Raw genomic sequence first — 26,436 nt, forward strand, 5'->3', positions numbered from 1 at the left:
ATTAAAACCACCTACTGTTCAACTTTTTTAAATAACATACTAACATTCCTGATTCAGTTCTTTAAACCGTAGCTCCTTCCACTTCAATTACGGACTGAATTCCAAGCTAAGAAAACATATCTTCCTTGGATTCAATTTTTTTCTTTGTGTTACTCAAATATCTAATATAAGAGCAATGCTTCTCATTTTTCATCTAAATCTCTGTTTACACTATTTAAAATGTAACAGACCTAGAAGGGAATTGTCAGGCAAACAGAAATTGTCCCTTACACTTCATTTGATTTTTCTTCTGTGCCTTCTGCAACAGAATTTAGAAGAATGCATTATTACTCCTTCTGTAGAGACTTATTATCCTTATTTTGTTTAAGAAAACACTAAGAAAATATGATACAAAAATGGTCAGACTGTAAATCATAGAATGGCTACCTGCCTTACAGTCACAGAGCTAGGTTACTGGAACTGAGTTCCTTTTCATCACTGACTAAATCTGATGATGAACATAAAATAGGATCTCCCTCTTCGGCAGATATCATAGAATATAGAATCATAGAATCATAGAATGGCTTGGGATGGAAGTGACCTCAAAGATCATCTAGCTCCAACCCCCCTGCCATGGGCAGGGACACCCTCCGCTAGACCAGATTGCCCAAAGCCCCATCCAACCTGGCCTTGAACACTTCTAGGGAGGGGGCATCCGCAGCTTCTCTGGGCAACCTGTTCCAGTGTTCCACAACCCTCACAGTAAAGAATTTCTTCCTTATATCTGGTCTAAACCTGCCATCTTTCAGCTTAAGGCCTTGTCCTGTCACTCCATGCCCTTGTAAACAGTCCCTCTCCTGCCTTCTTGTGAGCCCCCTTCAGGTACTGGAAGGCTGATACAAGGTCTTCTCGGAGTCTTCTCTTCTCCAGGCTGAACAACCCCAACTCTTGCAGGCTGCCCTCATAGGAGAGGTGCTCCAGCCCTCTGATCATCTTTGTGGCCTCCTCTGGACTCGCTCCAACAGCTCCATGTCCTTCTTATGTTGGGGACCCCAGAGCTGGGCACAGTACTCCAGGTAGGGTCTCACAAGAGCAGAGAGTAGAGGGGGAGAATCACCTCCCTCGACCTGCAGATCACGCTTCTTTTGATGCAGCCCAGGGTATGATTTGCTTTCTGGGCTGCAAGTGCACGCTGCCGGCTGATGTCCCATTTCTCATCCACCAGCACCTCCAAGTCCTTCTCCTCAGGGCTGCTCTCAATCCATTCATCCCCCAGCCTGTACTGATACCGAGGGTTGCCCCAACCCAGGTGCAAGACCTTGCACTTGGCCTTGACATGTATTGGGCTGTGGAGAAAATGCTCTGCTGCCATCAGTGCTCTGCTAGTGATTATGCTTAATGAGAGAGCAATCTTTATAGATGAATTTGATGACACTGAAAAATCCAATTGGCTTTCTGGGCTGCAAGGGCATGTTGCCAGGCCATTGTTGAGCTTCTCATCCACCAACACTCCCAAGTCCTTCTCCTCAGGGCTGTTCTCAATCCATTCTCCACCCAGCCTGTAGTTGTGCTTGGGATTGCCCTGAACCACGTGCAGGACCTTGCACTTGGCCTTGTTGAACTTCATGAGGTTCACATGGGTCCACCTCTCAAGCCTCTCAAGGTCCCTCTGGATGGCATCCCTTCCCTCCAGCATGTCGTTCGCACCACACAGCTTGGTGTCGTCGGCAAACTTGCTGAGAGTGCACTCAATCCCACTGTCCATGTCGCCAACAAAGATGTTAAACAGTGCCGGTTCCAGTACCGACCCCTGAGGAACGCCACTCGTCACTGATTTTCACTTGGACACTGAGCCATTGACCACAACTCTTTGAGTGCGACTGTCTAGCCAATTTCTTATCCATTGAGTGGTCCATCCATTGAATCCATGTCTCTCCAATTTAGAGACAAGGATGTCATGCGGGACAGTGTCAAATGCTTTGCCAGGTAGATGACATCAGTTGCTCTTCCCTTATCCGCGAACGTTGTAACCCTGTTGTAGAAGGCCACCACATTTGTCAGGCACCATTTGCCCTTAATGAAGCCATATATTAGGAGATAGAGAGAGTGTGTGTGTGTGTTCGTGCGTGCAGGTGTACAGCAATTTACTCTAATAAACAGTAAATAACCAGTACTGTGTGGATAGGTAAAAGTGTCAGCTGTAAGAATACAGTCAAGATAAGTGCATAACTTCCAACCTTACAAAAACACCACTATTTTCAATTACTTAATAAATTCCTTTTCTGTTAAAACTGTGAGTTTTAATCAGAAAACGTTCAAATGTTTTCATAAAATCTGCAGTAAACCTCTTTTGTCTCTTTTTATCCAAGAAAGCCCAACCATTTTGTCCTCTGCAAATTATTCTTTTCAGATCTCCGTGACTCAGATGATTTTATTCCAGATTAGTTTACTTTGACAACTAACTGAAGGTCAGATCAGCAGATTCTGTAGTCCTGAAGTTTTAATCAAGGATATTTCTTTCGTAGGTAACTATTTGTAGGTTTTATTGGAGCTTTTGCTTGGTGTCTTAGGTTTGCACCAACACCACGACATGCTCAGTCTAAAACACCTGTCTGTGTATAGCAGTCACTGTGTGACATGTCACTTTTCGGCCATGAAGATTTACACAGTGTAAATTCAGATGTCAGATTGCTAGATACGATTCATTCCCACCTCCACTGACTTTTGATATAGGACAGCTGCCAGTATAGCCATACAAATAGCAGATCTCTCCAAAACATCTCTCTCAGAGAGTGAGTAGTCCCACAGTCCTTATTTGAACTGACAGTGGGGAATGATAGTAATGCAAGTGTACCTAATCATGTGTTGAATTGGTCAGTCTTAATGGAATGACTAAAAAGTTCACGGTCCATTTCACCTCTCCCTTCCCAAGTAAATTTGCAACTGCAATAGACATACAATTGTCATGCCTGGATATCTACCGCGGCTGCAGATGATGCACTCTTCTGAAGATCAGGTTTCCAAAATTAGTAGGCAATTTTGGAAATACAGGTCTAAATCAGTTTTCTGGTGTCCTGCAGTAAACTAAATCAAGTCAGGCTTAGAATTCATGTCTCCAGAGCCCATTTCCAATACATTAGATGTTAATGCCCTGCCTAGGAAGGTCACCAAATTCTCATACACTGTTCAGTGGGTCCATAATGGCTAATAAGAAGCCCACATGATCTACCCCTGCTTAATGAAAGTTTCCATTGCGATACAGCCAGAGTGAGCCTACAGCAGAGCCTCTAATGCCTGTTCCTGCTGACTTCCACCATCCAGGGCAGCTTCCAAACAAGCAAAGTGCAGATGAAAGGAAGTTAGGAAGGAAAGGCAATGGCAGCTAATGCTGGTTGGTGAGACTGAAAGACCTCTTGTTGCTCATACAGTATCCCTAAGACTTACATCAGGAGGACACATGAAATATGCCTTGCAAGTTTAATGTAAACTGTGCCTGAGGAACGGTGAATCAAGCGGTGCAATGACCAGACACTACAGTCCCTGATATGTTTTAAGTGACAATATCGTACAAACAGTTTTAAGTGCTTTAAGTCAAGGTCCTTTTCCTTTTACAAAGTCTGTAAAATCAGCATGCGAAGTCACTGCCCTATATGCAATGGAACAGTGTAGCTTTGCCAGGAAGAATCAGAGAGAAATTTTTGTTAGACATTTTAGCCTAATGAGTTAAACACTGACTTGGACTGCCATTTGTTACCTGATAATATTGTGCAATGTAACATTGGACAAATAATTTTAACTAATATTTTCCCTTTCTCTACAGTGTGAATGCTAACAAACACCTAGCTAGCTTTGAGAGAAAGGCTCTGATGATTGGTCCATTTTTGTAACAACTTTTGAAAATGCAATGTTCTCACCCCAGAGGAATGCTGAACAAAGGGCTAGAGCTGAGACATGCACAGGCTTACAGGACTGCCAGGCAAGCTCCGTTGCCTGCCACAGAACCGAAAAAGGATGGAAGTTTCTCAGGGAGAGCTGATAAACCCACCTATTGTTAATGCCCTCCTTTCCTACTATAAGACTGTCTTTCCAAACTTTAACTGTTTGAACTGAAATGCAACATTCCCAGTGTCTGCCTCAGCCTGATGTCTTTTCATTGCCAGAGACTAACTATTATACTTCTATTAAGATTACCATGTCAAGCTTTCAAAATGCATTCTGTGCAACCTTAATTTGGTCCTTCGTGCATATCTATTACAACGCCAACTAACAAATAACATGATCAGAGACTATTTTTTCTTATAATCTCTGCCTCATTCAGTGCCCAAAATAGAAGTCATCACAGAAGGCAGGATTCACCCGCCTTGCCTTCAGACATCTGCAGCCCTGATGTCTGCACCTGAACTAGTCACTTTGTGCTTCCCTTAGTGTCACTGAAAAAAGAAACAGGTACTTCTACAGTGCAACTCATCTTATTCTCAGATAGACATCTAAAACACATGAACTGTTCAAAACCTGTCAATTTTGTCTATGTTACAGACATATCTATGGTTGGATGCAGTATTTTATTTAGCAGAATATATACCAGGGTATAATCTGGGTGCTGCAGTGTATAGTGAAATATAACATCATCCCCCTTCTCAAATGGGATTGGGGTGCAAAAAGATTAAGGTAAATAGTTACCACTAGTTTTAGATATGAAGATTTATAATGCTTGGCATTATATAGAGCTACACATATTCGAGAAACAACTTTTGTTAACTTCAAATATAGTTATGGGTGCTCTGCACTTCTTCAAGTCAGACCCTACTGTCTCCAGCTGGGCATCCAGAAAATGAGAAACACAGCACTAGAGACCAGCTGTGAGAAATCTGGTTTACGTCATCCATGTAGCAACATAAACAGGCGGGTGTAGAAACCCCTTCAGGGCTCTCAACTGCCTTAGGGATTCAGTTTTGTTTTCCATCCACCTCCTGCCCCACTCACTTCATAACTTTCAACTCTGCAACAAAAGAAGTAAAGGATCCACGGACTATCTCCCTTTCTACTGTAAAATCATGATTAATCTCCTCCATTATGTGTACTGAATCCTCTGAAAAAAAGTAGTTTGCATGCCTAATAATAAAAGCATATGTCCTACATATGTAAAAGGCGGCTGAATTAAGATTCACAACTCATTTTATTTCTGAAATTTTCTACCTTTTGATTGCTGTGATTGTTTGGGCTGAAATTCATCTGCCCTAATTTATGTTTCCTTAAGGTAGACATCTAAGTCTGCACTAATCACCCACAGTTGTCTTACAGTCACTGGGCAAAGAGAAAGCCTCTGGAGAAGGGGAAGGGCAAGGGGAACTCAGCACTTCCTCAGATAAATATGAAAACAGCATGCTAGATTAAGCACCCTCTGGTGGCACCTGCTCCTCTCGCAGAGGAGCCTATGGTGTTTACATCAGATTTAGTCTTCTAAGTTTTGTTTAGCCTTCTAGGTTTTGTTTTCTAAGTCTACATTTAGAGCAGATTATTCCTACACTTGTTAGTACAGCACATCAGTACTTTAAAATGCCAACAATGACTGTAGGTGTGCACTTTTCATTTGCCTTTTTTCAGTGCAGGTTTTTATCTCTTTCCGCCATTCCAGAGGCCTCTGGAGATGCCTCGGTATTTAATTTAGAAAGTACTTCTGAATGAAAATGGAGCTAGATAAATGACAAAATATATTTTACTGTACATGCTACTTCCTAGGAATGCATTGAATTAGTATGCTTTGTTGGGTTCTCCCCCAGGAGACTGATTTAGTCTAATGATAGTGCAAGGTCATTAGCACAGTATCAACATAAATTCTGCTTAACCAATGCCAGGTGGTTAACTAGTTTATGTTAATGTGTTGTGTGCATAAAACTGTGAACTCAACTCCTCTGTATGACAACGTGATCTGAAGAAAGACTTGGGCAGCCTGAATGTATTCCCACTAATTTGGACCAGAAATAAATCATTCTCACTGCTGCTCCTAAGATAAGCTGAAGACTCTCATGTGTTGCCATCCAAAGCAGATTGAAAAGATTTTTTTCTTAACAAGCTGATTTATAAAATGCACTTATTTAAAAGAAAAAAAATTAAAATATGCTTAATGTGCTTTCTTCAATATTTACAAATCAACTTCATTTGAAAATCTGGTTGGTTATATATTGTACTGTTGTGTATGGGTTCTATTTTTGGTATGATGTAAAACTACCTTCCCTGAAAAGGAACTGTAAACACAGACTACGTTTTGAGATATACAAGGCCAAGTGCAAGGTCCTGCACACAGGTGAGGGCAATCTCCAATATCAATACAGGCTGGGGGATGAATGGATTGAGAGCAGCCCTGAGGAGAAGGACTTGGAGGTGCTGGTGGATGAGAAATGGGACATCAGCCGGCAGTGTGCACTTGCAGCCCAGAAAGCCAATCGTACCCTGGGCTGCATCAAAAGAGGTGTGACCAGCAGGTCAAGGGAGGTGATTCTGCCCCTCTACTCTCTGCTCTTGTGAGACCCCACCTGGAGTACTGCGTCCAGCTCTGGGGGCCCCAGTACAAGAAAGACATGGAGCTGTTGGAGCAAGTCCAGAGGAGGGCCGTGAAGCTGATCAGAGGGCTGGAGCACCTCTCCTGTGAGGACAGGCTGAGAGAGTTGGGGTTGTTCAGCCTGGAGAAGAGAAGGCTCCAAGGAGACCTACTGTGGCCTTTCAAGATATAGAAGGGGCTTATAAGAAAGCTGGAGAGAGACTTTTCACCAAGGCCTGTAGTGACAGGACAAGGGGCAATGGTTTTAAACTGAAAGAGGGTAGGTTTACACTGGACATAAGGAAGAAATCTGCTACAATGAGGATGATGAGACACTGAAACAGGTTGCCCAGAGAAGTTGTGGGTGTCCCCTCCCTGGAAGTGTTCAAGGCCAGGTTGGATGGGGCTTTGGGCAATCTGGTCTAGCGGAGGGTGTCCCTGCCCATGGCAGGGGGGTTGGAGCTAGATGATCTTTGAGGTCCCTTCCAACCCAAACCATTCTATGATTCTGTGATACAAGCTCCAGGAGGCAGAGTTTTGAGCCGCAGAGTTTTGCATTTCTGACTCTTAGGTACTGGATTTGTCCATTTAATGGCATCTACTTACTGATTCTGAAATGAACAAAAAGGACTCGTTTTGCCATATCTGTTAAATACAGGCATGTCAAGAGGAAGTATGACAAGTTTGCTTTCCAACCACAAAGCCACACACACGCAGTACTAAGATGGTCAGCAGTGGAAAAGTGGTCCTCCATTGGGGGTTGCACATTTCTTATTGCAAGCCAGAAATTTCCCTATTTGTAAATGGTGTTGGAAAATTCTTGAGTGGGAAAGACAAACAGAAAAAAAATGAGGCTGAGGTTTTTGGATAATCAGATTTAGTGAGTATCTCCACTGCACATGTACACCAAGACCTCAAATAGGGATGAAATTACTCATGAAGGAAAGGAAAAAAAAAAAAGTCCAGAGTCATTACTCAGCAGTTTTGAAACACCGTCGACAAGACAAGCAAGTGGTGTTCTGTAAAACTGAGGACAAAGGATGAAAGGCAAGCTGGAACTCAGGAGGACGTAACTCAGGAGGATGAGGAAAAAAATTACATAGCTAGAATGTTCAGTCCTTATAAAATCCTGAAAATATTACAATAAACTTCTGATGATACAGATGGCTGAATAGAGGACTTTGTATAGGATACATGTATGATGGCTGCTCAGAACTTCAACTCTTGGGGAACTGAGGGGGAATCTTTAATCAACAATGGAAGACATTTGATCTCTTACATATCTCCTCAACTGAGCACCAACCACAAAACAGCAGATGACAAGAAGTTCATGTGCCATCCTTGTGGTGGCAAGACACAAGTTATTGCTCTGAGGGTTCGGGATCGAGATGCAATTCAGTCTTTATAACATTGCTCAGATGGTATGTTTTAAGTTGTTCACAAGATAATAATTTACAGAATTTGAGAGTGTTCCCATGCTGAAAATGTGCTGCAGAAGGAAGATGCTTCCTGTCCCAGAGGAGAGAACACAGAGTAGTCCAGAGGGAATGTCTGGGCAGAATAACACACAGAGGAACATACACCATACTGTTCTCTGTCTTACTAAAACTGGATGCTTTATTTCTTAAGTAATATCTACAATGTGCAGACAGAAAACATGAATTATCATGGGAAATTTCAGTCTGAAACCTCTGATCCTAGAGATCTCAGGCTACCAGTAATAAAACATTCCTAAAATTTCTCTAAAATTCTAGGTGACAGTTTTCTAATTCAAATATATTATATCCAAGACAAACAAAATCTGACCTCATTTTGATAGGTGCAAGGGAACTGGTCACAGAAATAACAACAGTGGTTAGGTAGAAGTTACTGTGGCTTGAGGACAACTGTTTTGCAAAGTCCAGAGCAGTAGGTTTAGGTTACTTGTATACAAGTATTTTGAGAGACCAAGCAGAGGATCCTGATAAACCATTACTGTTCATACACACTACAAGATCCAGAGGGAAAAAACCCCACAAATCCTAAAAAATAGTCATTAATCACTTGAATTACTTAACATTGATGGTGGGGGATTCTTTGTCTCAAGATACTGTGAAATTGAGTTCCCTCCTATTTTAAAACCATGTTTTGATCTTTTTTTCTAAAAGTTACCATGCTAACTCTTGAAAAATCAAAGCAGGAGGTCCGACAGCAAAACACTTTGGCTTATTTATGCAAGAAGTCAACTACATCACATTGGAAAGGTCTCTTCTATCCTTTAAATCTATGAACATGGGAACTGGGATACAGAAGAAATGTAGTCTTTTTGAAGGTATTATTTTCTTATTAAGAAAAACTGATGAGAAAGCATAACCCATTATTTTTAAACCTGAATTTAAATCTAAATGCTTGTTCTACTGATACCAATGAGGGGGAAAAAAATCTTACTTAACCTCAGGAGCGCAACATTTCTTCTTTCATTGTAGTTTATACTCATCTTTTGAAAGCGTGACTCTGTATATTGCATGCACTCTATATGTCAATTGGCCTCATCACTAAGTACCAGTGGGAGAGTCTGAGTGACGCAGTAGTTTCTCAAAATGTAGTAAATGAACATATTCCACTTGGGACATCCTTTTTTTCTCCCTCCTTATGTGCATGTCAGTGGTGCAATATTTGTCTCTAACACTTGCAGTTGAGAACTAGCAAAAGTCATTTAAGAGCTGGGAAGGGAAGCAGGTGTACACTGAAAGGGAGAAGGGCACAGCATCTTGTAGCAGTGCAGACACCAGAGGGAAAAGCGAAAGATGGGATAAATCAAAGTTGCCTGCAGCTGTTCTCAATGGGCCAGACAAGCGACCATGCACAGCTGGCTGCTGGAGGAGGAACAGCAGCACCAGTTGCAGGTCTGTGGCCCAGATCTAATGTTCAGAGTGCTTTAACATGAGTTCCCATGAATCAGTGCCAAGTTTGTAGCGATACCAGGCAGCAGTGCTTGGGCTTGTGTTTGATATTCTCAGCACCTGAAGTGATCGGTTTCACATGGGATTTTCTTTGTGTGTTGTTGATCTGCTGCCTGTAGCTCAGGTAGTAAATCTGGGCCATGGATCACTGTGCTGCACTTCTCTTCCTGGTGTCTCGGTGTCTGTGGGGTATTGTGATTATCTGCCCCTATTTCCTAATTCCAGACATATAATGGCTTTGGTCTACCTTTTCCTTGCATTCCTTTGGTCTGTAATAAATGGTTACATTTATTTACTTAAGACACACATCTTAGGAATTGTGAGATGTTTCCCTATTCTACTGTATGTACCTTTGCTCATTCTCAAATCATTCACAGATTATAAACTGGGGGATGGGGCCGTTGCCATCACTTGCCTGCCTTCATGTATAACAGAAATCACAGTGCTGCCCTGAATTAATCTCTGGAGGTACATTTTTTTTTAGTTGTCATTTTCCAGTAAGCTGCAGAACCACTTAGAAATTTCATCTGTGGCTTGCAGTAGGGTACATATGAACATGCTTTTCTCTGTCACCTTTACAGACCTTTTAGAAGTGATCAATAGACCCCCATGGGTTCCTAAGTACAGCTTGAAACCACTTGACTGGTTTTAGGAAAACATCAAATCTTGCCTTTCAAATTTTCAGTGATGAAGAATATACAACTTTGATAATTCCATGGCTTTCCACACTGAAAAGCATGCCTTTTATTTCTAATCTTAATTTCTCTATCTGCAACTTTCACCTTGATATGTCATCGTCCACTAGACAGAATAGCTTTCTAGAATCAATATCCTCCCTCCAGGAGGTAGATGTGACCCCTCTGATTTTCTCCTTGACAAGATAAATGGCTCGTGATTTTTTAAGCTTTTACCTGAATGGCATGGTTCTCAACCTCTAACCAATCCTGTGGTTTTCCTCTTAGTGTTTTTCACTTTATCATGGTCCTTTTTCAGACTATATTCAGAGGAACTTGATGCAGCAGTCTAATAATAACAGAAGAAAGCATAATGCCCTACTCTAATTGATATTCCCCTCTTTATATAAATACCCAAGGATCCCAATGATAATGCACAAAGATCTTGGGTGTTGCTACTTAATCACCATATTTCCCATGTTCTAAGCACACATCTGCGCTCCATGGACAAACTGTTTGATACTGGAGCATCTCCCCGCTGGCAAATGATAAAAGAGAGGGCTACAGCCCATTGACTCCCTTGATAATCCATCCCCATATTTTTTTCTGCATCGGTGCTTTCTAGGATGAGCTACTTTATCTAGTAACTATAAATATATTTGTTCCCTATGCTCTCTCCATAGTCAGTGGAGAGAAACTGGACCTTCCAGAAAACAATTTATCCCATCCCAGCACAACTGCCTAAAAACGCTGGGCTAGAGTGCCCTCTGATGGGTGTCCAGTTGTCTCCGTGAGCAATGAGAACCTATGTGGCTGGCTTACACCAGGCACTTTCAGAAGACTAAAATGAGGTGAGATGGTTGCCACAGGCACTGGGTAGTGCTGCCATTGGCTATTTTAAAGCATAAGCTATGCCAGGGCTCAGGTTTACAGTCCTACCCGGTATCTACATGCCTATCTCCATACAAGACCATCGCTATAAATCAGCCTATTACTCCCCCAAGGTTTTTGTCATCTGCAAATGTCATGAGTAATGACTGCATTTTTCCCAGGTCATTGTTGGAAATGCAAATCAATGCAGAAACAAAAATTAGCCTAAGTGGGGCTCTCTCACAGAGAATCCATTTAATAATGTTTCCCTTTTTATCAAACATTTTTAAACCTGTCATTTAACGAGTTTTGAAAACATTTAGTATGCATGACTTTAATTTCATATGATTTAAATTGTGTGGTACCAAGTCAAATGCCTTATGAAGGCTGTAATTTGATGCTGTTCTGTTCGTCAACCAGATTTCCAAGTTAGCATGATAAGATTTTCCAGGTTGATTAGCATTAATTATATATTTTTCTTTTAATTTGTATTAATTGAGCCTTATTTTATCAGGATCTCAGTCAGGCTGACAGATTTGTAATTACCTACGTCATCACACTTATACATCAGTATGTCCTTTTGCATAGTGACTATGGTTTGCTGTAGGTCTTCATATAGAAATCACCTGATGCTTTCACTTATCCCAAACTCTTAGAATACAGATTAGCCAATGGACTAGAATGTTCTCCAAAAAGTGAAGATCCAGTGACCTGCTCATAAAACTCTCTGAGCAAAATCTAAACTTCTCACCCTTTGACATGGGGTTCTAGGACACCTTATTATAAAGATACTATTTTGGTTTGTAGTGCGTTTAGTGTTTTTTAGAGTTGAGAAGCTGTAGCAACAGTCATTGAAAGGCAGGCCTTTTCTACAAAGGTCTACCAATGCATGTGAGTCTTGCTCCTCTATCACAAAATCTTTCTGTACACCTGTACATCAAATGGAAAAATCTGGCATTTTTTTATACTGGGGCTAAAATAAATAATTGATAGACCTAGGCCTCTGTTTGGAACCCTGCAGTAATAGTCCCTGGCTATTTTTCTGACCTGAGAAAAAAGACTCATCCCTTCTGCTTCAAAAATATTTTTGGCTTTAGAACAAAGATAGCAGCATCCCATGCTTTGCACAGGGAGGAACAGAAATGTATGATAGGAGTTATACACAGTTCCTCTTGATATATATCAAAGCCATTGGTGGTGGAATTCACTTGCCTGTTTTCATCACTGTCACTGCTGTTTGGCTCGAGAGTTCTCTAAGCAACAAGCACCTCTGCTGCAGAAACAGGAATTTCATCTTACCTGCCATAGCAGTATGTACTCTTTTTAAAAGAAAAAAAAAAATAATGCTGAGAAAACCTCAGTTCTGTGCCCTGGTCAGCTTGAGGAAGTTTAAATTTATAGTCTGTATCAAGCCAGGGAGCACATCAGCCAAACGGCTGTGGAGTGTTTTAGGTGAAAGCCTGTTCCACTCTTGTGCCAAAGCTGGACCTGTGCAGGCAGGGAGGCATAGGGCCAGAAAGACACCATGTGAGTCTAGCTCCAGACCCAGCTTGTGGGAAGACACATGAATTTTATATGAGAAGATTTATCTGGGTAGAGCTGGGCCCAGAAAGAGGAACAGCCTTGGAAACAGTGCCCTTTCTTGACTGAATTATACAATAGCTCAGATACTGTCAAAGCACCTTTTGCCTGCCTTCTGGGTGGAAGATAATCTGTCCTTCCTTCTCTTCCTCCTCCACCACCTTAAAATGGCCACTGCACACCCCCAAAGGGAAGCAATTATGGATTCTAGCTCCCCGAGTTCAAGAGAGAACAAGGGCCTGAGGGCACTGAGAAAGGAAGGACTTCACCGAGGCATTGTGCTTAAGGTCAGGGTATTGACCACTTCCTTTTATCTTAAAAGGTACCTGCACTCGGAGCAGAGCTGGGTAGCCGGGATCCTATTGATGCTTTCTGCCAGTACCTTGTAACATAATTGGAAATAGGCAGACACATTGACCGGCTGAACAGAGACATCTTCAGAGCTCCCCCTACCTTCATTTGCTGTATGTCCTCTATTTGACTTTCTGCTTCTGTTAGGATGACTGGATTGGCCACCTTCCCTCTGTTTGCCCAGTTTCTCCCCTGAAATGGGCACCTAAAATGTAGGCACATCTGCTCACAAATGAAGCACTGTTGGAGCCTTTCCATTATCTACCACATGGGAGCAGGATTATGTTCACTGTCAGTTTTGGGGAACATGAAAGGGATAAAGAACCATGAATTATGCATAACAGAATTGCACCCTACTGGTTCCTTAAGACATACAAGATGTTTCAGTCCCATTGTCATCCTAACATGCTCTTGGAGAAAATGTTTCCTACAGCCAGATGCAGTTCTCTGAGTATAGCAGGACTCACCCGATGTTCCTGATACAGCACTGTATGGACATTCTTCTCCTAGTGAGGTGCTGTTTCATGTTGTTAAAGGTCCAGCAGCATTTTACAAGTTGTTCGACTGGCTAAGACTGTATGAAATCCCTTAAGAAATAAACTGAGTAGGTAAGGATTTATTACAGAATTGTTAAAACCTGATTGTTTTTTCCATGCCTTCACTTGATTATTTTCATTGCAGCTAATGGAAGGAAAAGGAGTATTAAAACAGCAATCTGATCACAATCCTCACATACCTTTGGTTTAGACCTAAACTCTTCCAGGCAGTAATACAATCTTTTAATACCAGACCCAATTTAATGAGGGTCTAAATTAGTAGGAAGTAACTTTTTATGAAAAGCTTTGGACAGTGCTTGGCATGACAGAAGAGTCCATATATTTTTCCTAGGGACAATGGCGGGTTTTCTTCAGCCAAAGTGTTTTTGCCATTTATTCCACTAAGTCGCCTCACCCGCCCTGGTGCAACTCAGTGATTTGAGTCATTCCAGCCCAAGGGATAACATTTACGTGGCCACAGTGGGCCCGGGGGTGACGGGACACTTGCGTGCACAGCCTCTTTGCCGGCGGGGAGCCCCTGGCACATGGCTCCCACCAGCCCCACCCGCCGGGAGCCCCGTGGTCCCGGCAGGGCAGGTTGACGCCGCACCGGGGCCAGCCCCCCTCGCACCACCCCTCCTGCCACTTTCTGCCAGGGCTGGAGACGGCGCGGCCGGTAGCTCAGGGAGGGCCCGGGCACCGCTCCCACCCGCCTCCCTCCCTGCCCCCGGGCCGCCCCTTTCCCCCGGGCCGCCTCTCCCCCCCCGGCCCCCGCCGCGGAGCGCGGGGCGCTCCCGCCGCTCCAGACCCCAGCGGCGGCTCCTGCCGAGCGGAGCGGAGCGGTGCGGCGCGGGGGCGGTGCGAGGCGGCGGGCGCAGCCCGGCAGCGGCCGCAGGGGAGCGCGGCTGCGGCAGCCCCCCTCCTGCGACGTGGGGCACGGCGCTGCCGGCCGAGGGGAGGGGGCGGCGGTCCCGGCCCGGGGATTTCTCACCTTGGCCGAGTTCGGCCGGCCCCAGAAACGCCGCAGAAAGTTCAGCGTGCAGGAAGTTGGGGGGCAGCTCGGAGAGTTACTCGGCAGCTGTGGCTGCTATTTCGGGTGGTGTGTTTTTTTGTTTTGGGTTTTTGTGTGTGAGTGCTTTTTTTTTTTTCTTTTCCCTCCACACAACTCCCCCAAACACACAAACAGCCCGCAACAACAACAAACAAAAAGTCCGGGAAGGGGGAGAGAACACGAGAGAGGGAAGCACCCTTGGTGGGGAGAGACGCGTTTCTTCGCAGAGACACGGTCCCGTTCACAGCGGATCCCAATGCAACTGCTCATCCTCCTCCTCCTCTACGCTGTCGTCTGTGCGAACTTTTGCAGCCGTCAGGGCACCACTGCCCCTGCCCAGAGCGGATCTATAAAAGCCTTGCGGTCTTCGAATATCAGGCGAGATGGTAAGTGTCCCTCTGCCTTCTTTATTCCCAAGGGCTGTATTAGCAGAGCAAGCGCCGAGCGCGGAGCGTGCCCCGAGGGCTGCCGTCCCCCCTTCCCCGGGAGCGGGGGCCGCGTCCCCAGGGACCGGCGGGGTCTGTCCGGGCGGGGGTCTCGTCCCAGGGAGACCGGCGGGGTCAGCCGGGGTGCGGGGGCCGGTCCCCGGAGGCCGTCAGGGGTCGGCCCGGGAGCGTGTGGCCAGGTGGCAGGAGGGAGGTGTGGGCTGAGGGGGCGGCTCTGCCCGGCGGCTGCTCCTCCGGGCGGTCCCAAACTTCTCAGGGCAACTTCGAGGAGGTTTCCTGGGAGGCGGCGGTGCCAGCGGAGCCCCCAGCGTCCGCTCCGGGCTGCGGGCGGCACCTCACCCCTGACAACGCGGGGTGCCCGGCGCCCCTCGGCACCCGCGGGCCCTGTCCTCTCAGGGTCCCTTTGATGTGCCGACCCCGGGGACTGTCCGGGGAGGGCAGTGAGTATATGGCTGCTCCGGGCTGAGCGGGGCCGCTGCGGGTCCATTCCGGGGCGGTGAGTGGCGGGCGGCGGCCGTTCGGCCTCAGGGCGGGGCGCCGCCGTCGCCTCAGGGTGCCTGGCGGCTGCGCGGCACCTCGGCCGACCCCGCGGCGGCCCTTCGGTGCTCTCGGCTCCTGTAATGGCTTTCGGGGTACCGTCCTCCTGGTGGAGGGCCGCCTTGGCGAGAGGGTCTGCTGCCAGGGCTGGGTGTTCGCCCGGATCTGCTGGGCGATGCCCCGCGAGGACTAGCCTCGTCCCTTGTGCCCACCATACCGTTGGCAGGAGTAGGGTGGGGCCCAGTGATGGTAAGCACCAAGGAGGGCGGCTGCGGGCCTTTGGGCACTGCCCACCGGGTAGGAAGGGTGGTTTCAGTCTTTGCGTTTGAACTGTGGAGCGTTTCCCGCTGTGAGCCGCCAGCAGAAGATCTCTTCGACAGCTGAAGTGCTGTCGAGGCTCTGCAGCGCAGCTGCGTGGGATGCAAGTGCTTCAAGTAGAGCGGACAGCATGGCCATGTGCTGTGGCCCCGTGGTGAAAGAATGTGGAGGCTGCATAAAAATAGCACCACTGAAATTCACCTTTGGAATCCACTTGTTTGTGATTAAAGATAATTGAGTCTTTGGTTTTGGAAGGGCGATCAGCCTCTGGTTGGGGAGCAGCTGTGTGTTCCAACTTCCTGCAGGAGTACCTGCCTTTGCGCATTGCAGTGTACCTTCTTGCAGAGCAAAATGCAAGATACTCTCCCTGAAAATGAACAGAGTTAAGTTCAGTCTGCAAATTAACGTCTTCCAGTTGCCAGAAGTTATATATTTTATAAACCCTTTTCAAAAAGCCAGTCGCTTGAGCCATTTCCAAGATTGTACTCTGTATTTGCCAGTGTTTATTTTTCAGCATGTATGCAATGTGTGTGATGGGTATACAGTTGATTTAGGAGGATTTTTTTTGTTTCAGCTTTGGAGCTATATTGAACTCAATAATCTTCTGTATGCCTTTCCTAGTCACTGAAGGCAGGCATAGAGAAGGTGAAGAGTCTTTTTCTTAGAATTGAGATAGCGAGTCTGGAAACCAGACAGAATTGCAGTTCTTTCTGTCTCAGAAGTCAAATTTTATCTAATAAAAAATGTGTTTGTAATAAAACCATACATCCATCATTTCTGTTTCATCCTTTAAAACTATTGTGTATTTTACCAAGCTTCATGACTTGTTAGCCTGCCATTTTAAACTTCAGAGAAAAACTGAGACCATCTCTGAACTAAGCTAAGCAAGCTTCCTTCCAAGTCAAACTCCAAACAAGCTTTTTTTGTGGAAAACTGCAGTGATTTACTTAGAACTTCAAAATGTGTTTTACTCTCATCTTCTCTGTAGAGTCAGTGAAGAAGCAGTAACCTCTCATATAAAAAAAGTTTTCAGCTTACTGGCAGTGTGACGGGTGTTTTACTCTGAAAAAGAAGCTTCCAGTGATGAAATTGAGAACAAACCTATGTGAAATGATCAGTTAATCGCTCTTTTCCTAGTTGTGATCATTTAACCTTGTGATTAAGCTTTGTACCTTTAAAATTACCTTCCACAACTTGTGGCTGATCTTCCTGGGTACTGGGATGGGCTGATACTTGGGGCTGTTTGACAGCGGCAGAACTATATGAAATTCCGTGCTACCTTTGACCCTCCCTGGGCCATATGATAGTCATGCTTCAGCCTACAGCCACCGTCAAGTGCACCCATGTCGAAGTCAGGCGCCTCTGCGGTCCTTTAGTGGATGTCACCTTGAGGAGGTTATCTTTACTGAGGAGGTTACACACCTTTAGGGAGACAAAATGCAGACCCCTAGCACACTGCAGCTTTGCTCTCTCTTTGTGTGTGGGAATCCTCTTGCTTTTTCTCTGCAAAGGACGGTGTGTTATGGCATGGCCAGTGGAGCTGGGCATCAGGTCACAACATCTAAAGCAGATCAGCTGCTGACAGGCCTGATTTTGCTGAAATATACCAAACTGTTTCTTGAGTTTGTTGACTAAAGGTCTGTATTTGTGCAGCCAAAGGTTATGAGTCGTATTCCAAATGTTGCATGAGTGTGACGAGCTCACAAGCAAAGTGTTTAGACCATAGTTGGCTGTAGGCCACTAAAAGTATTTTATAATTTTCAGTGGTGTTTGTGCCTTGTTTTGCTCTGAAGCACTGATATGGAATAGCATTAAAGACACGTGGGTTGCATTGCTGAGTGAGGCAGACAGTATTTTTTGTTTTCTAAATATTTGCAGACATGAGAATACGGAACAGGATCCAAGAGCACACAATACACTGGGGGTAATATGTTCCAGCAGTCTCTCTCAAAACGCACAGCAGGGGTAAAAACTAATTTAATATTATGTCCTGGGTTGATGATGATGATTATTATATTGTGGAATTAAGAGAGATACTGAAGAGGAAACAAGGTCTGTTCAGCTCTTTAAAAAAATACTGTATCTTGGCAAGTCCAAGACCACCTGCACATTTTATTAAAAAAGAAAACAATCCTTTGGATTCCAGTTTTCTGTTACCTCCAAGCAGGATAAACTAGTGATACTGCATACACAGAGCTTTAATATGGAGGCTTAGTCTTGCTTCTGGCCAAAACAAACCTTTGCATTGTACGCGATTCCAGGTATTCTCTTCTTTTAGGCTGAAAGAAGTTGGCCTGTTTCTAATTGCTCTTACTTAAGACTGAGGTTGCCCTGGGATGAAATCTATAGATGAAGGGCAGCACATACAAAAAAAAAAAAAAAAAGTGTTGTTTAGTGACTACCAAACCTAACGAGAATGTACTTCCTGCTGAAGATATTAGGAATATAAATAACCTGCTTACAAGACATCCTCTTGTCCTAGTGGAAGGACAGGCATTGATGATTCAGCTGTCCAGTGTGGCACTAATCAATTTTTAAAGTGTCCTAGAGATGCCAGCCACATTTATAGTACACGTAGTGGTATTTACTTAAAGTGTTTATTAATGCCATTACCTGTTAAGTCCTTTGAAGTTCATCAGAGTAACACTCAGAGGGCTTCCAGGTGCTTCCATTGTTCTCTTTGCCTGTTTCCCAGTTCGCAGTATGCAGGTAATACTGCCTAATTACAAGAAGTCTGATATTTTGTTTCTGCTATTTTGGTTGTTTATATGTGCTTGGAGGTGAAAAGTCAGGATGAAAAGTGTTAAGTAATATTATTTACTGTATGGTGTCTAACTGAAACATCAATTGCTCGTTCTTATCAGTTACTGAACAAACATTTGTATGAATGCTTAATCTAGGAAAGTATGCCTAGTGTGTATACTTAGACTAAGCATCACTATACATATTTTAAACATTAAAATCCTAAGTTTAAAGAAAAGGCAGGACAGAACAAACAGCATAGTGTCAAATCATTTCAGTATGTAAACAACTGAAAGCCATGGAATCAGTATCTTCTGATGTGGATTTGAAACCATACCATCTGACTTGAGATAAGATTCTGGGCTCTTGTGGTTTTCCTTTGGAATAAAAAAAAAGGAATTTCCAAACTTTGGCTTGCTTGTACACCAACAAAACACAAAGAAAAAATGTACTCTACCATTCCGGGGAAACAGCAACAGCTTTTGGCTCTTTGCTGGCCTGTCCAAAGGGATGTGTGCCATTAACGCTGCCCTCTCCTTCCCTGTGTTGGCTTGTGCATAGGCACAGGGAAGAGCATTTGAAGATTTGGGCAGTATTCTCTCACCACATAGGTGTTAGCTGTCTGCTCTTGGGAAGAAACATAATAGAGCTTTTTTCTTACCACTTTGAAATGGCTCTTGTATCGCTAGTGGTATAGGGACCTCAGTTTTGGAATGCATTTATTCAGTTCTTTTATAATAGGCTTATATACACTTTTTTTTAAAGGACACTGGTAACATAAAATGGTGTCAACTGGAAAATAGCTAAAATTGCTTTTATAATCTTTATTTTCATGATTGGTTTTGTAGGTTTTGTAAAAAAAGTGTATTTCAGGGTTCACCAGATTTAAAAAAAAAAAAAAAGCCTTAGTAATTTACCTGTAGTAATGTACTTTGGTCTACAATTGTTTAACTTTGATGATGTCTCTTATCTGTATAATTAACTGTTTGGACTGAAGTATCAAAGGATGTTGAATGAACATTCCAACCCTGACTCAGCAGCAAGCAGCATGGAGGAATTCTCAAAAGGAGCTTTTAAACAAGTTTTATCAGGCAGATGCATATCATATAGTGGAAGTCACTTCACTTATAAACTCTCCAGCCAGTTTCCCAACACTTGTTACTTTTTTTTTTTTAAATGTATTTGTATAAAACTTAATTAGGCCAGCTAATTCTTAAAGGGCTGGCAGAGAAAATGCGATAATTGTATTGCTTTGATTCTTAGAAACTGAATGCTGCTGAAAATCCTAAAATAATGTGTTTTTTTCACTGTGATCCCACAGAGAGGTGGTGTTTTCTAAAACACCCAGGAATAGGCATAAATAGGAAACTCACAGGAATCATTAGTGCAATAACATTCTTTGTGTCCTTAGCTTTGAGCATCTTTATAATTCCATTAAAGTCAAGGGGCTCAATCATACAGGATTCTGTGATAACAAAGCTCAAATAGCTTATATGTAGATGAGGCAACGTTGAGTAAAACTAACTGTATCTTATGAAGAAGCAAGTACAAGTATTTGCAAAATTTATTACATATTCTGTTAAAAAGTACTATGCATATATATCATAGGCATGAATATTATGAACATGCACACACAGAATACATTATATTGTATCTTTTACATATTATCTAGTATAGGATATTACATATGCACACATATAATAAATCAGAGGACACAAGCACAGGGAAATGAGAGTAAGCACACTTAATGTAATTGCTTCCAAATTAGCATTAAAATCATAAAAATACTGTATCCAGGGAATTTTTTTTTGAATACTAGAAAAAACAACAAGCAAGTTCAATGTAACTTTTTTAAGTCCTAGTTGAACAGTGAACTGTTACACAAATATTTGAGCCTAACTATTCGAGGTACTATTCAAGGTAGTTAAGAGCCTCTCTACATGATGTTGTTAGCTATGTAATTTGAGGAATTCGGGTTGAAAGCAGCAGTTATGTTTAAAAATGTTTGTCAGTTTTCCAGGTTACAAGTGGAAGTTCTTAAAGTAATTTACATGTTATTAAAATTTTTATTAAGTAAAAAGGAACTTATAGGGAAAAGGATTGTCAAAGGCAGAAATTCTTTCAACAAAATAATATACAAATTCACTACATTACATTTCTGATACTCCTTCTTTAGACTGGGTGTAAATATTACATAAAAAGAACAGATCTACAACATGTATATTATTTATACAGCAAGAAACTCCTTTGGGGAACAGTAAGTTAGAAGGACAGGGAATGACTTTCATTTCATACCTCTAATAGTAGTATGTATACAGAAGGTGCAACAGACTTTTGTATGTTTTATGCTCCAGTCTTTTCATATGGATAGTCTTGCTTGTAGTAAAATATATCTGCAGCAAATTACAGACTGATCTCTTTAACAACAAATAAAATATCTTCCAGGACTGCCTCTGAACCTGGGACGAGTAGGCAGCTGCCTGCAATATCAGAGTCCAAAAGACTTCAAAATGTCCAGCTCCTTGTTGCCTCCAGAGCAATAATGCTGACCTCCAGAGGTCCCTTCCAACCTCCATCGTTCTGTAATGGCACCTACTGCAGCTGACAGAGGGGTGGCGATGGGTGGAACACAACCTGCCTCAGAAGCAGTGGTGGCCTTCCCCATCTCTTCCGTACCTCTTTCCCTCTGTCTCACTCTCACTCCTTTTCCCACACACGGCAGTACCAGGAACATGAAGTCTGGTTCTCCCACAGCTCTGAGCCCAGCTGTGTCCCTTCTTGCTTTCCTCCTTCGTTCCTTGTGTAGCAACGTTCAGTTTTGCCTATGCAGCTGAGAAACCTTGAGGTAGCTGTCAATGTTCATAGCGTGTTCCCAACCCCAGAGAAGGGCTGTCTGCCCCTGCCTGCTCTGGTTTTTGTGGACCTGCAGGGATTTGGCACTAGGATATCAAATGACTCCTAAGGAATACCATGAAGGCTCTGTGCTGGCATCCTCTGTACTAAGAATTTGCCCACTAATACAGGAAAATTTAGTTAGTTGATTCAAGCTATATTCAAGAATTGCCTCCAAAAATCCTGCTATTATATTTATGAGGTTGATTACATTATACCACATTTTGGATAAAAGAGGCCACTTATATCACTGCTTCTGGTGAGGATCTCTTGGCTAAAATACTGGATTGTGTTAGGTTACTTGGCAGTTTGTTTCAAATCAATCTCCTGTTTACAAAGCTAAGGAAGTGTCCTGTTTACAGTGTCAAACTGGCTAGATTTTCTTTTGGGAGCTTGGGTTTGGCTCTAATATTTTTGGTAGTGAATAAATCCTACATGATCTCAAGCTTCCTATTGTACTTCAGTAATCTTCAGTTTCATGCTTCCTTTTTGATCTGTGTCCCACGCTGTGAAGGCCAACATCCCATGTTTCTGCTTTGGCAGTCAGAGCTCTGCATGTTTGGAGATGGTGCAGGAGGACACACTTTTACCTTCTGTACAAACTCCCTGCCAACATATTTTAGCCCTGCTGTGCATTGGGACTTGATGATGTTAGACTCTGTAAAAATATTTATTAAACACTAGGTCCCTGAAAAACTTGAAAAATAGCCATCTTGACCTTTGTTGCACTGAAATCAATGACAAAACTTCAATCAGCTTTTACTACAGCGGGGTCTGGCTCACAGTTTATTAATACACCATAAATGAAAATGCTTAGGAATTCAGTGATGAGTTTGTTAGAGAATCTTAGAATCATAGAATCGTTTAGGTTGGAATAGACCTTCAAGATCATCAGGTCCAACTGTTAACCTAACATGGCCAAGTCCACCGCTAATCCCTGTCACTAAGCACCACATCTACACGACTTTTAAATACCTCCAGGGATGACTCCGCCACTTCCCTGGGCAGCCTGTTCCAATGATGCACAACCCATTCGGTGAAGAAATTTGTCCTAATATCCTCCCCTGGTACAACTCGAGGCCATTTCCTCTTGTCCTTTTGCTTGTTATTTGGGAGAAGAGACCAACACCCACCTGGCTACAGCTTCCTGTGAGGTAGTTGTAGAGAGCGATAAGGTCTCCCCTCAGCCTCCTTTTCTCCAGGCTAAACAACCCCAGTTCCCTCAGCTGCTCCTCATAAGACTTGTGCTCTTCACCAGCTTTGTTGCCCTTCTCTGGACACGCTCCAGCACCTCAATGTCCTTCCGGTAGTGAGGGGCTTATGTAGGTAAGCTTTACAATACTCACAGTTAAGATGATACTCAATTAGTGTCCATGCACAGGATATGCTCCAAGAGACTTCAGCTGCGGTACATTTCTAAATAAGACCATAAGGAAACCTGTCAGTGTTTTTCAGTGTCTTGCATTGTTTCTGTTTGGTTTTTTTTTTTTAGTTTTAAAGAGGTTTTTAAGAGTTCCAAGTGTAATTTGCGTGGGTTTTTGTTATTGTTTCTTTTTTGGATCAGTTGCAGAAGATTTTTCTCATAGTTGAATGTATTTCTCATCTGATATGACTCACAATGAAAGTGGATTGAGGATAAAGCAGAAACCCAGACTGGTTAGAGAGAAGGAATAAAAATAGGTACACAGAATGTTGATTACAAGAAGTATTGTGAAATTTGGAAACCCTTTACGTACCGTTGTGCCCTTAGTTTTTCAGCCAGAAATTTGCTGGAAAGATAAATCCTTTGTTTTAGCAAACCAGTGACAGCCGCATTGCATGAAAAGCGCAAGTAGGTGGTAATAATGCCTTTAGATTCTTTGTGGAAATGAACCAACACAGCTTCTTAATGATGATGTCTCAGCAGGGATAAACACTGATAGGAATGATTTCACTAACGCATCCAGATGTCAGTAAAAGGGTTTAAGACCTCATCACAGAAGCCTACAGAGAATTTGCTGCTTTGAAATCCATAGAAAGCCCCAAAATTACAGTACTGTTTCTGTTCCCGGATCAGACTGTAGGCCTGTTCCCTTCCTGCTGTAAGTCACCTTCATGTTGCTGTGTTAGGTTGCTGAATGTTTGGAAGTCAGCACAGTGGGATGCTGGTTTGCTTCACTGCTGTCCACACGGTGTGACTTGGGGCTCCCAAACGCCCGTGCCTGCATGTATTGCTGCTGTTCTGGTGGGGTGGCTATGTATTGTGAGAAGGGGAAAGATATTCTTTGCTCCTTCCATCCTCATAATGGGAGAGAACAGTTCTTTGCCTGGATAGACTTGGTTTTATTTTTCTTTGTAATTAATCCTTGTCACCAAGGAGTGCTTAATGACATGGTATGCATTTCTCACCAATTCCCATCATTCATTAGATCCTGGAAAGTGGGAGCCAAAGTAAACCTCTTCTAAGCAACAGATAAAATTCTTGCATCATACAGTAGCAATCTGGCTGCTCCTAGCATATATGTGATCTGCTTTTACATAATCAGCGCCTCTAAAGTCAATTCTTTGACAGTGCACACTGTGTTTACTGCACAGCGCACTCTGAGTGTCTTGAGTGGTGCCTCTGAGAAATGGACGCAGCGACAACCTCACCTTATGTACTAGATGAATGCTAGTGATGAATACTAGTGATGCCAAGGTGTCTTGGGTCTGTCCTTGGACCTGCACGGCAGAGCCAGGTTCTGGTGTTACCTCCCCATACACACGGCCTGCCTCCCAACAGACTTCAAGAAATGAGCAATTCCCTTGGCCACATGACAACATGGAAACAAGTGTCACTGCAGAAAAGAAGCTTGTTTGCACCGCACGGGAACTGCATGCCATCTGAGGACTGAGCCTGGACCTGCGTCTCTCCCACGGTGGCAGGCAGAGGAGGATGGGAACTGGAGCAGCATGGCTGTTCAGCCTGTTCTTTCCCCAGTTCCCTAGCCGGTCACAGCACACGTAGTAGGCCTTCACTGGGAAGTGTTCATGCATTTGATGACATTTTTCTGCAGGTAGTAGCACTATATGGTAATACCTTCTCTTTCACTGTCGAGGTGGAGCCTCGGCAGCTTGGAGACATGGAAGTGCCACTCACAGCCATCGTTACAGGTGGGCAAAGACCGGAGATCCTTCCCAGGGTGCAGCCATCCTTAAAATGCTGTGGCCTTGCTGCTGTGCTGTCCCACCTCCTGTCCACTTTCCTGCTCAGAGTTGCCACCGTTTTTGCTGGCTCAGAGCTGTTGGACATACTGAGGTAAATAATGCCATGTGGATAGCTGGTTTTGGGGAACAGAGAATCATACAGAACAACAGTGTGATGTCCTGAATAAAAATCAAATAAGCTTGGCTCTTGCGTGCTTTCCTGAAAATAAGTCCTGTGGCGTGGGCGTTAAGTAGTGTTCCCTCCAAAGAAACCCCAGAACAAAACAGGGAAAGCTATTATTCTTGGTTTGTTTCTTTGCATGTTCCTTGCGTTGGGTTTCATCTAGTACATAAGGAAATAGAGGAAGGCCATGAAGAAGAAATCATAATGACTTGATATGTCAATTCAGTTTATTTTTTTGAAGAATTACTTTAAAGGGTTTTTTGTCAATACGTGCAGGATATTTTTCAAGGCTTGCAGGTCCTGCCTTTTATTTTTGTGCAAGGATCTTGTCTCAGGATTTCCCTCTGCAGCTTTATGATGACTATGCCGTTTCCTGATGCTACTGCTATTTTTTGTGCCATCACCAACTAACGCTTGTAGGACCTAAAGTCAAGGCTTGTCAGGCAGATTGCTTTTCAGCCCACCTTAGGTAAGCCGTTAGTCAAAATAGTGACTGAGGAAAAAAAGTGTCACCTGTTTTTCTTATCAGAAGAGAGAACGTATTTCTAGATATGCTTTTGCAATTAAGTGATTGCACATTTAAGTACACATCGTTGTAGTTTTGACAGTCTATTTCTAGCACTTCATTTTCAAAAAGGCCTTCAAAGATGATTGGCCAAACCAGAACAGAAATACCCAGAGCTGCCACCTAATGTGGCTTCTGCTTCCCTTCTGTTCTCACAGGTAGGAGACATCCGTTTCCTTTGCTTATTTATTATAAACCAGTATTGTTGATTTTTTATTTTTACTTTACATTTACTGTGGCTAACACAAAGCCTATACTTAAGAGAGAAACCAGCATGAACTTCACAATATTATCATTACTTCATTGGCTTGATGTTCTTGCCAGTTTAAAATTTCTTAAAATTACCAGACAAAATAGAGGATCCGATGCCAGCACGTGAATCGAGGCAGTTCTGTAAATTGGATTTGACAGAGGTTCCTACCCACGCAGCAGCAGCTGGCACAGCTTTTCAGAGAGCATGAGTGCTGAGAGGAACCCAGGGAGCTCCCACTAGGGACGTAGCTGAACTTCTATAAGAAAGCTACATGCCACATCCAAGATACACTGTGCTTGCTTATGATGGATACTAATAAAGAGTTTATACCCATAATGGTTGCTGAATGATTTCACATGGAATGTCCATTTTTTTTTTCTGCACATATGCACCTTCTCTGTTAAAAAGTTGGTAAATTTTGACTTTTTGATGCTGACATGTGAGCCCCAGAAAAACAAAGTTGAGAATTGACTGACACTACTGGAAGCTGAAGATTTCTACTACCTGTCAAATTCCCACATTTACTATATTGAAAACAAAGAACTGCTCTACAAACCTTTTGTCAAATATTTGCTCTTATAATAAGGCAAAGGAAAGGAACCCAAGAAAAAAAGGAAGAAAAAAAAATTTTAGCAACGGAGATATTTTCATTTCAGTTCTTGCCAGGACAAAAAAAGAAATATTTCCAGATACTAAACATGTGGGATTAAGCTGAAACATATTTTTAAAATGGAATTCAAAGTCATATTAGGTACAAACTGGAATTGACTGCACAGGTTTGTTAAATATACAAAATAAAGAAAAACAACTAA

At 43.2% G+C, this 26,436-nt stretch overlaps 1 protein-coding gene across 6 annotated transcripts in view; it reads left to right on the plus strand.

Moving 5' to 3' along the window:
* The first annotated feature begins 14,177 nt into the window (after window positions 1-14,177).
* PDGFD (platelet derived growth factor D) overlaps window positions 14,178-26,436 on the plus strand; it is a 145,171-nt gene continuing 132,912 nt past the window's right edge. Inside the window, exon 1 of one of the 6 annotated variants that reach the window (XM_075742286.1) lies at window positions 14,178-14,908. In XM_075742286.1, coding sequence (XP_075598401.1) covers window positions 14,779-14,908 — 130 coding nt within the window. In that variant the 5' untranslated portion in view covers window positions 14,178-14,778. The remainder of the gene's footprint in view (window positions 14,909-26,436) is intronic. The other 5 variants (XM_075742285.1, XM_075742290.1, XM_075742289.1 and 2 more) reach the window with 5 other exon arrangements.

Source organism: Balearica regulorum, chromosome 1, assembly GCF_011004875.1.
Source record: "Balearica regulorum gibbericeps isolate bBalReg1 chromosome 1, bBalReg1.pri, whole genome shotgun sequence".
Lineage (NCBI taxonomy): Eukaryota > Metazoa > Chordata > Aves > Gruiformes > Gruidae > Balearica > Balearica regulorum.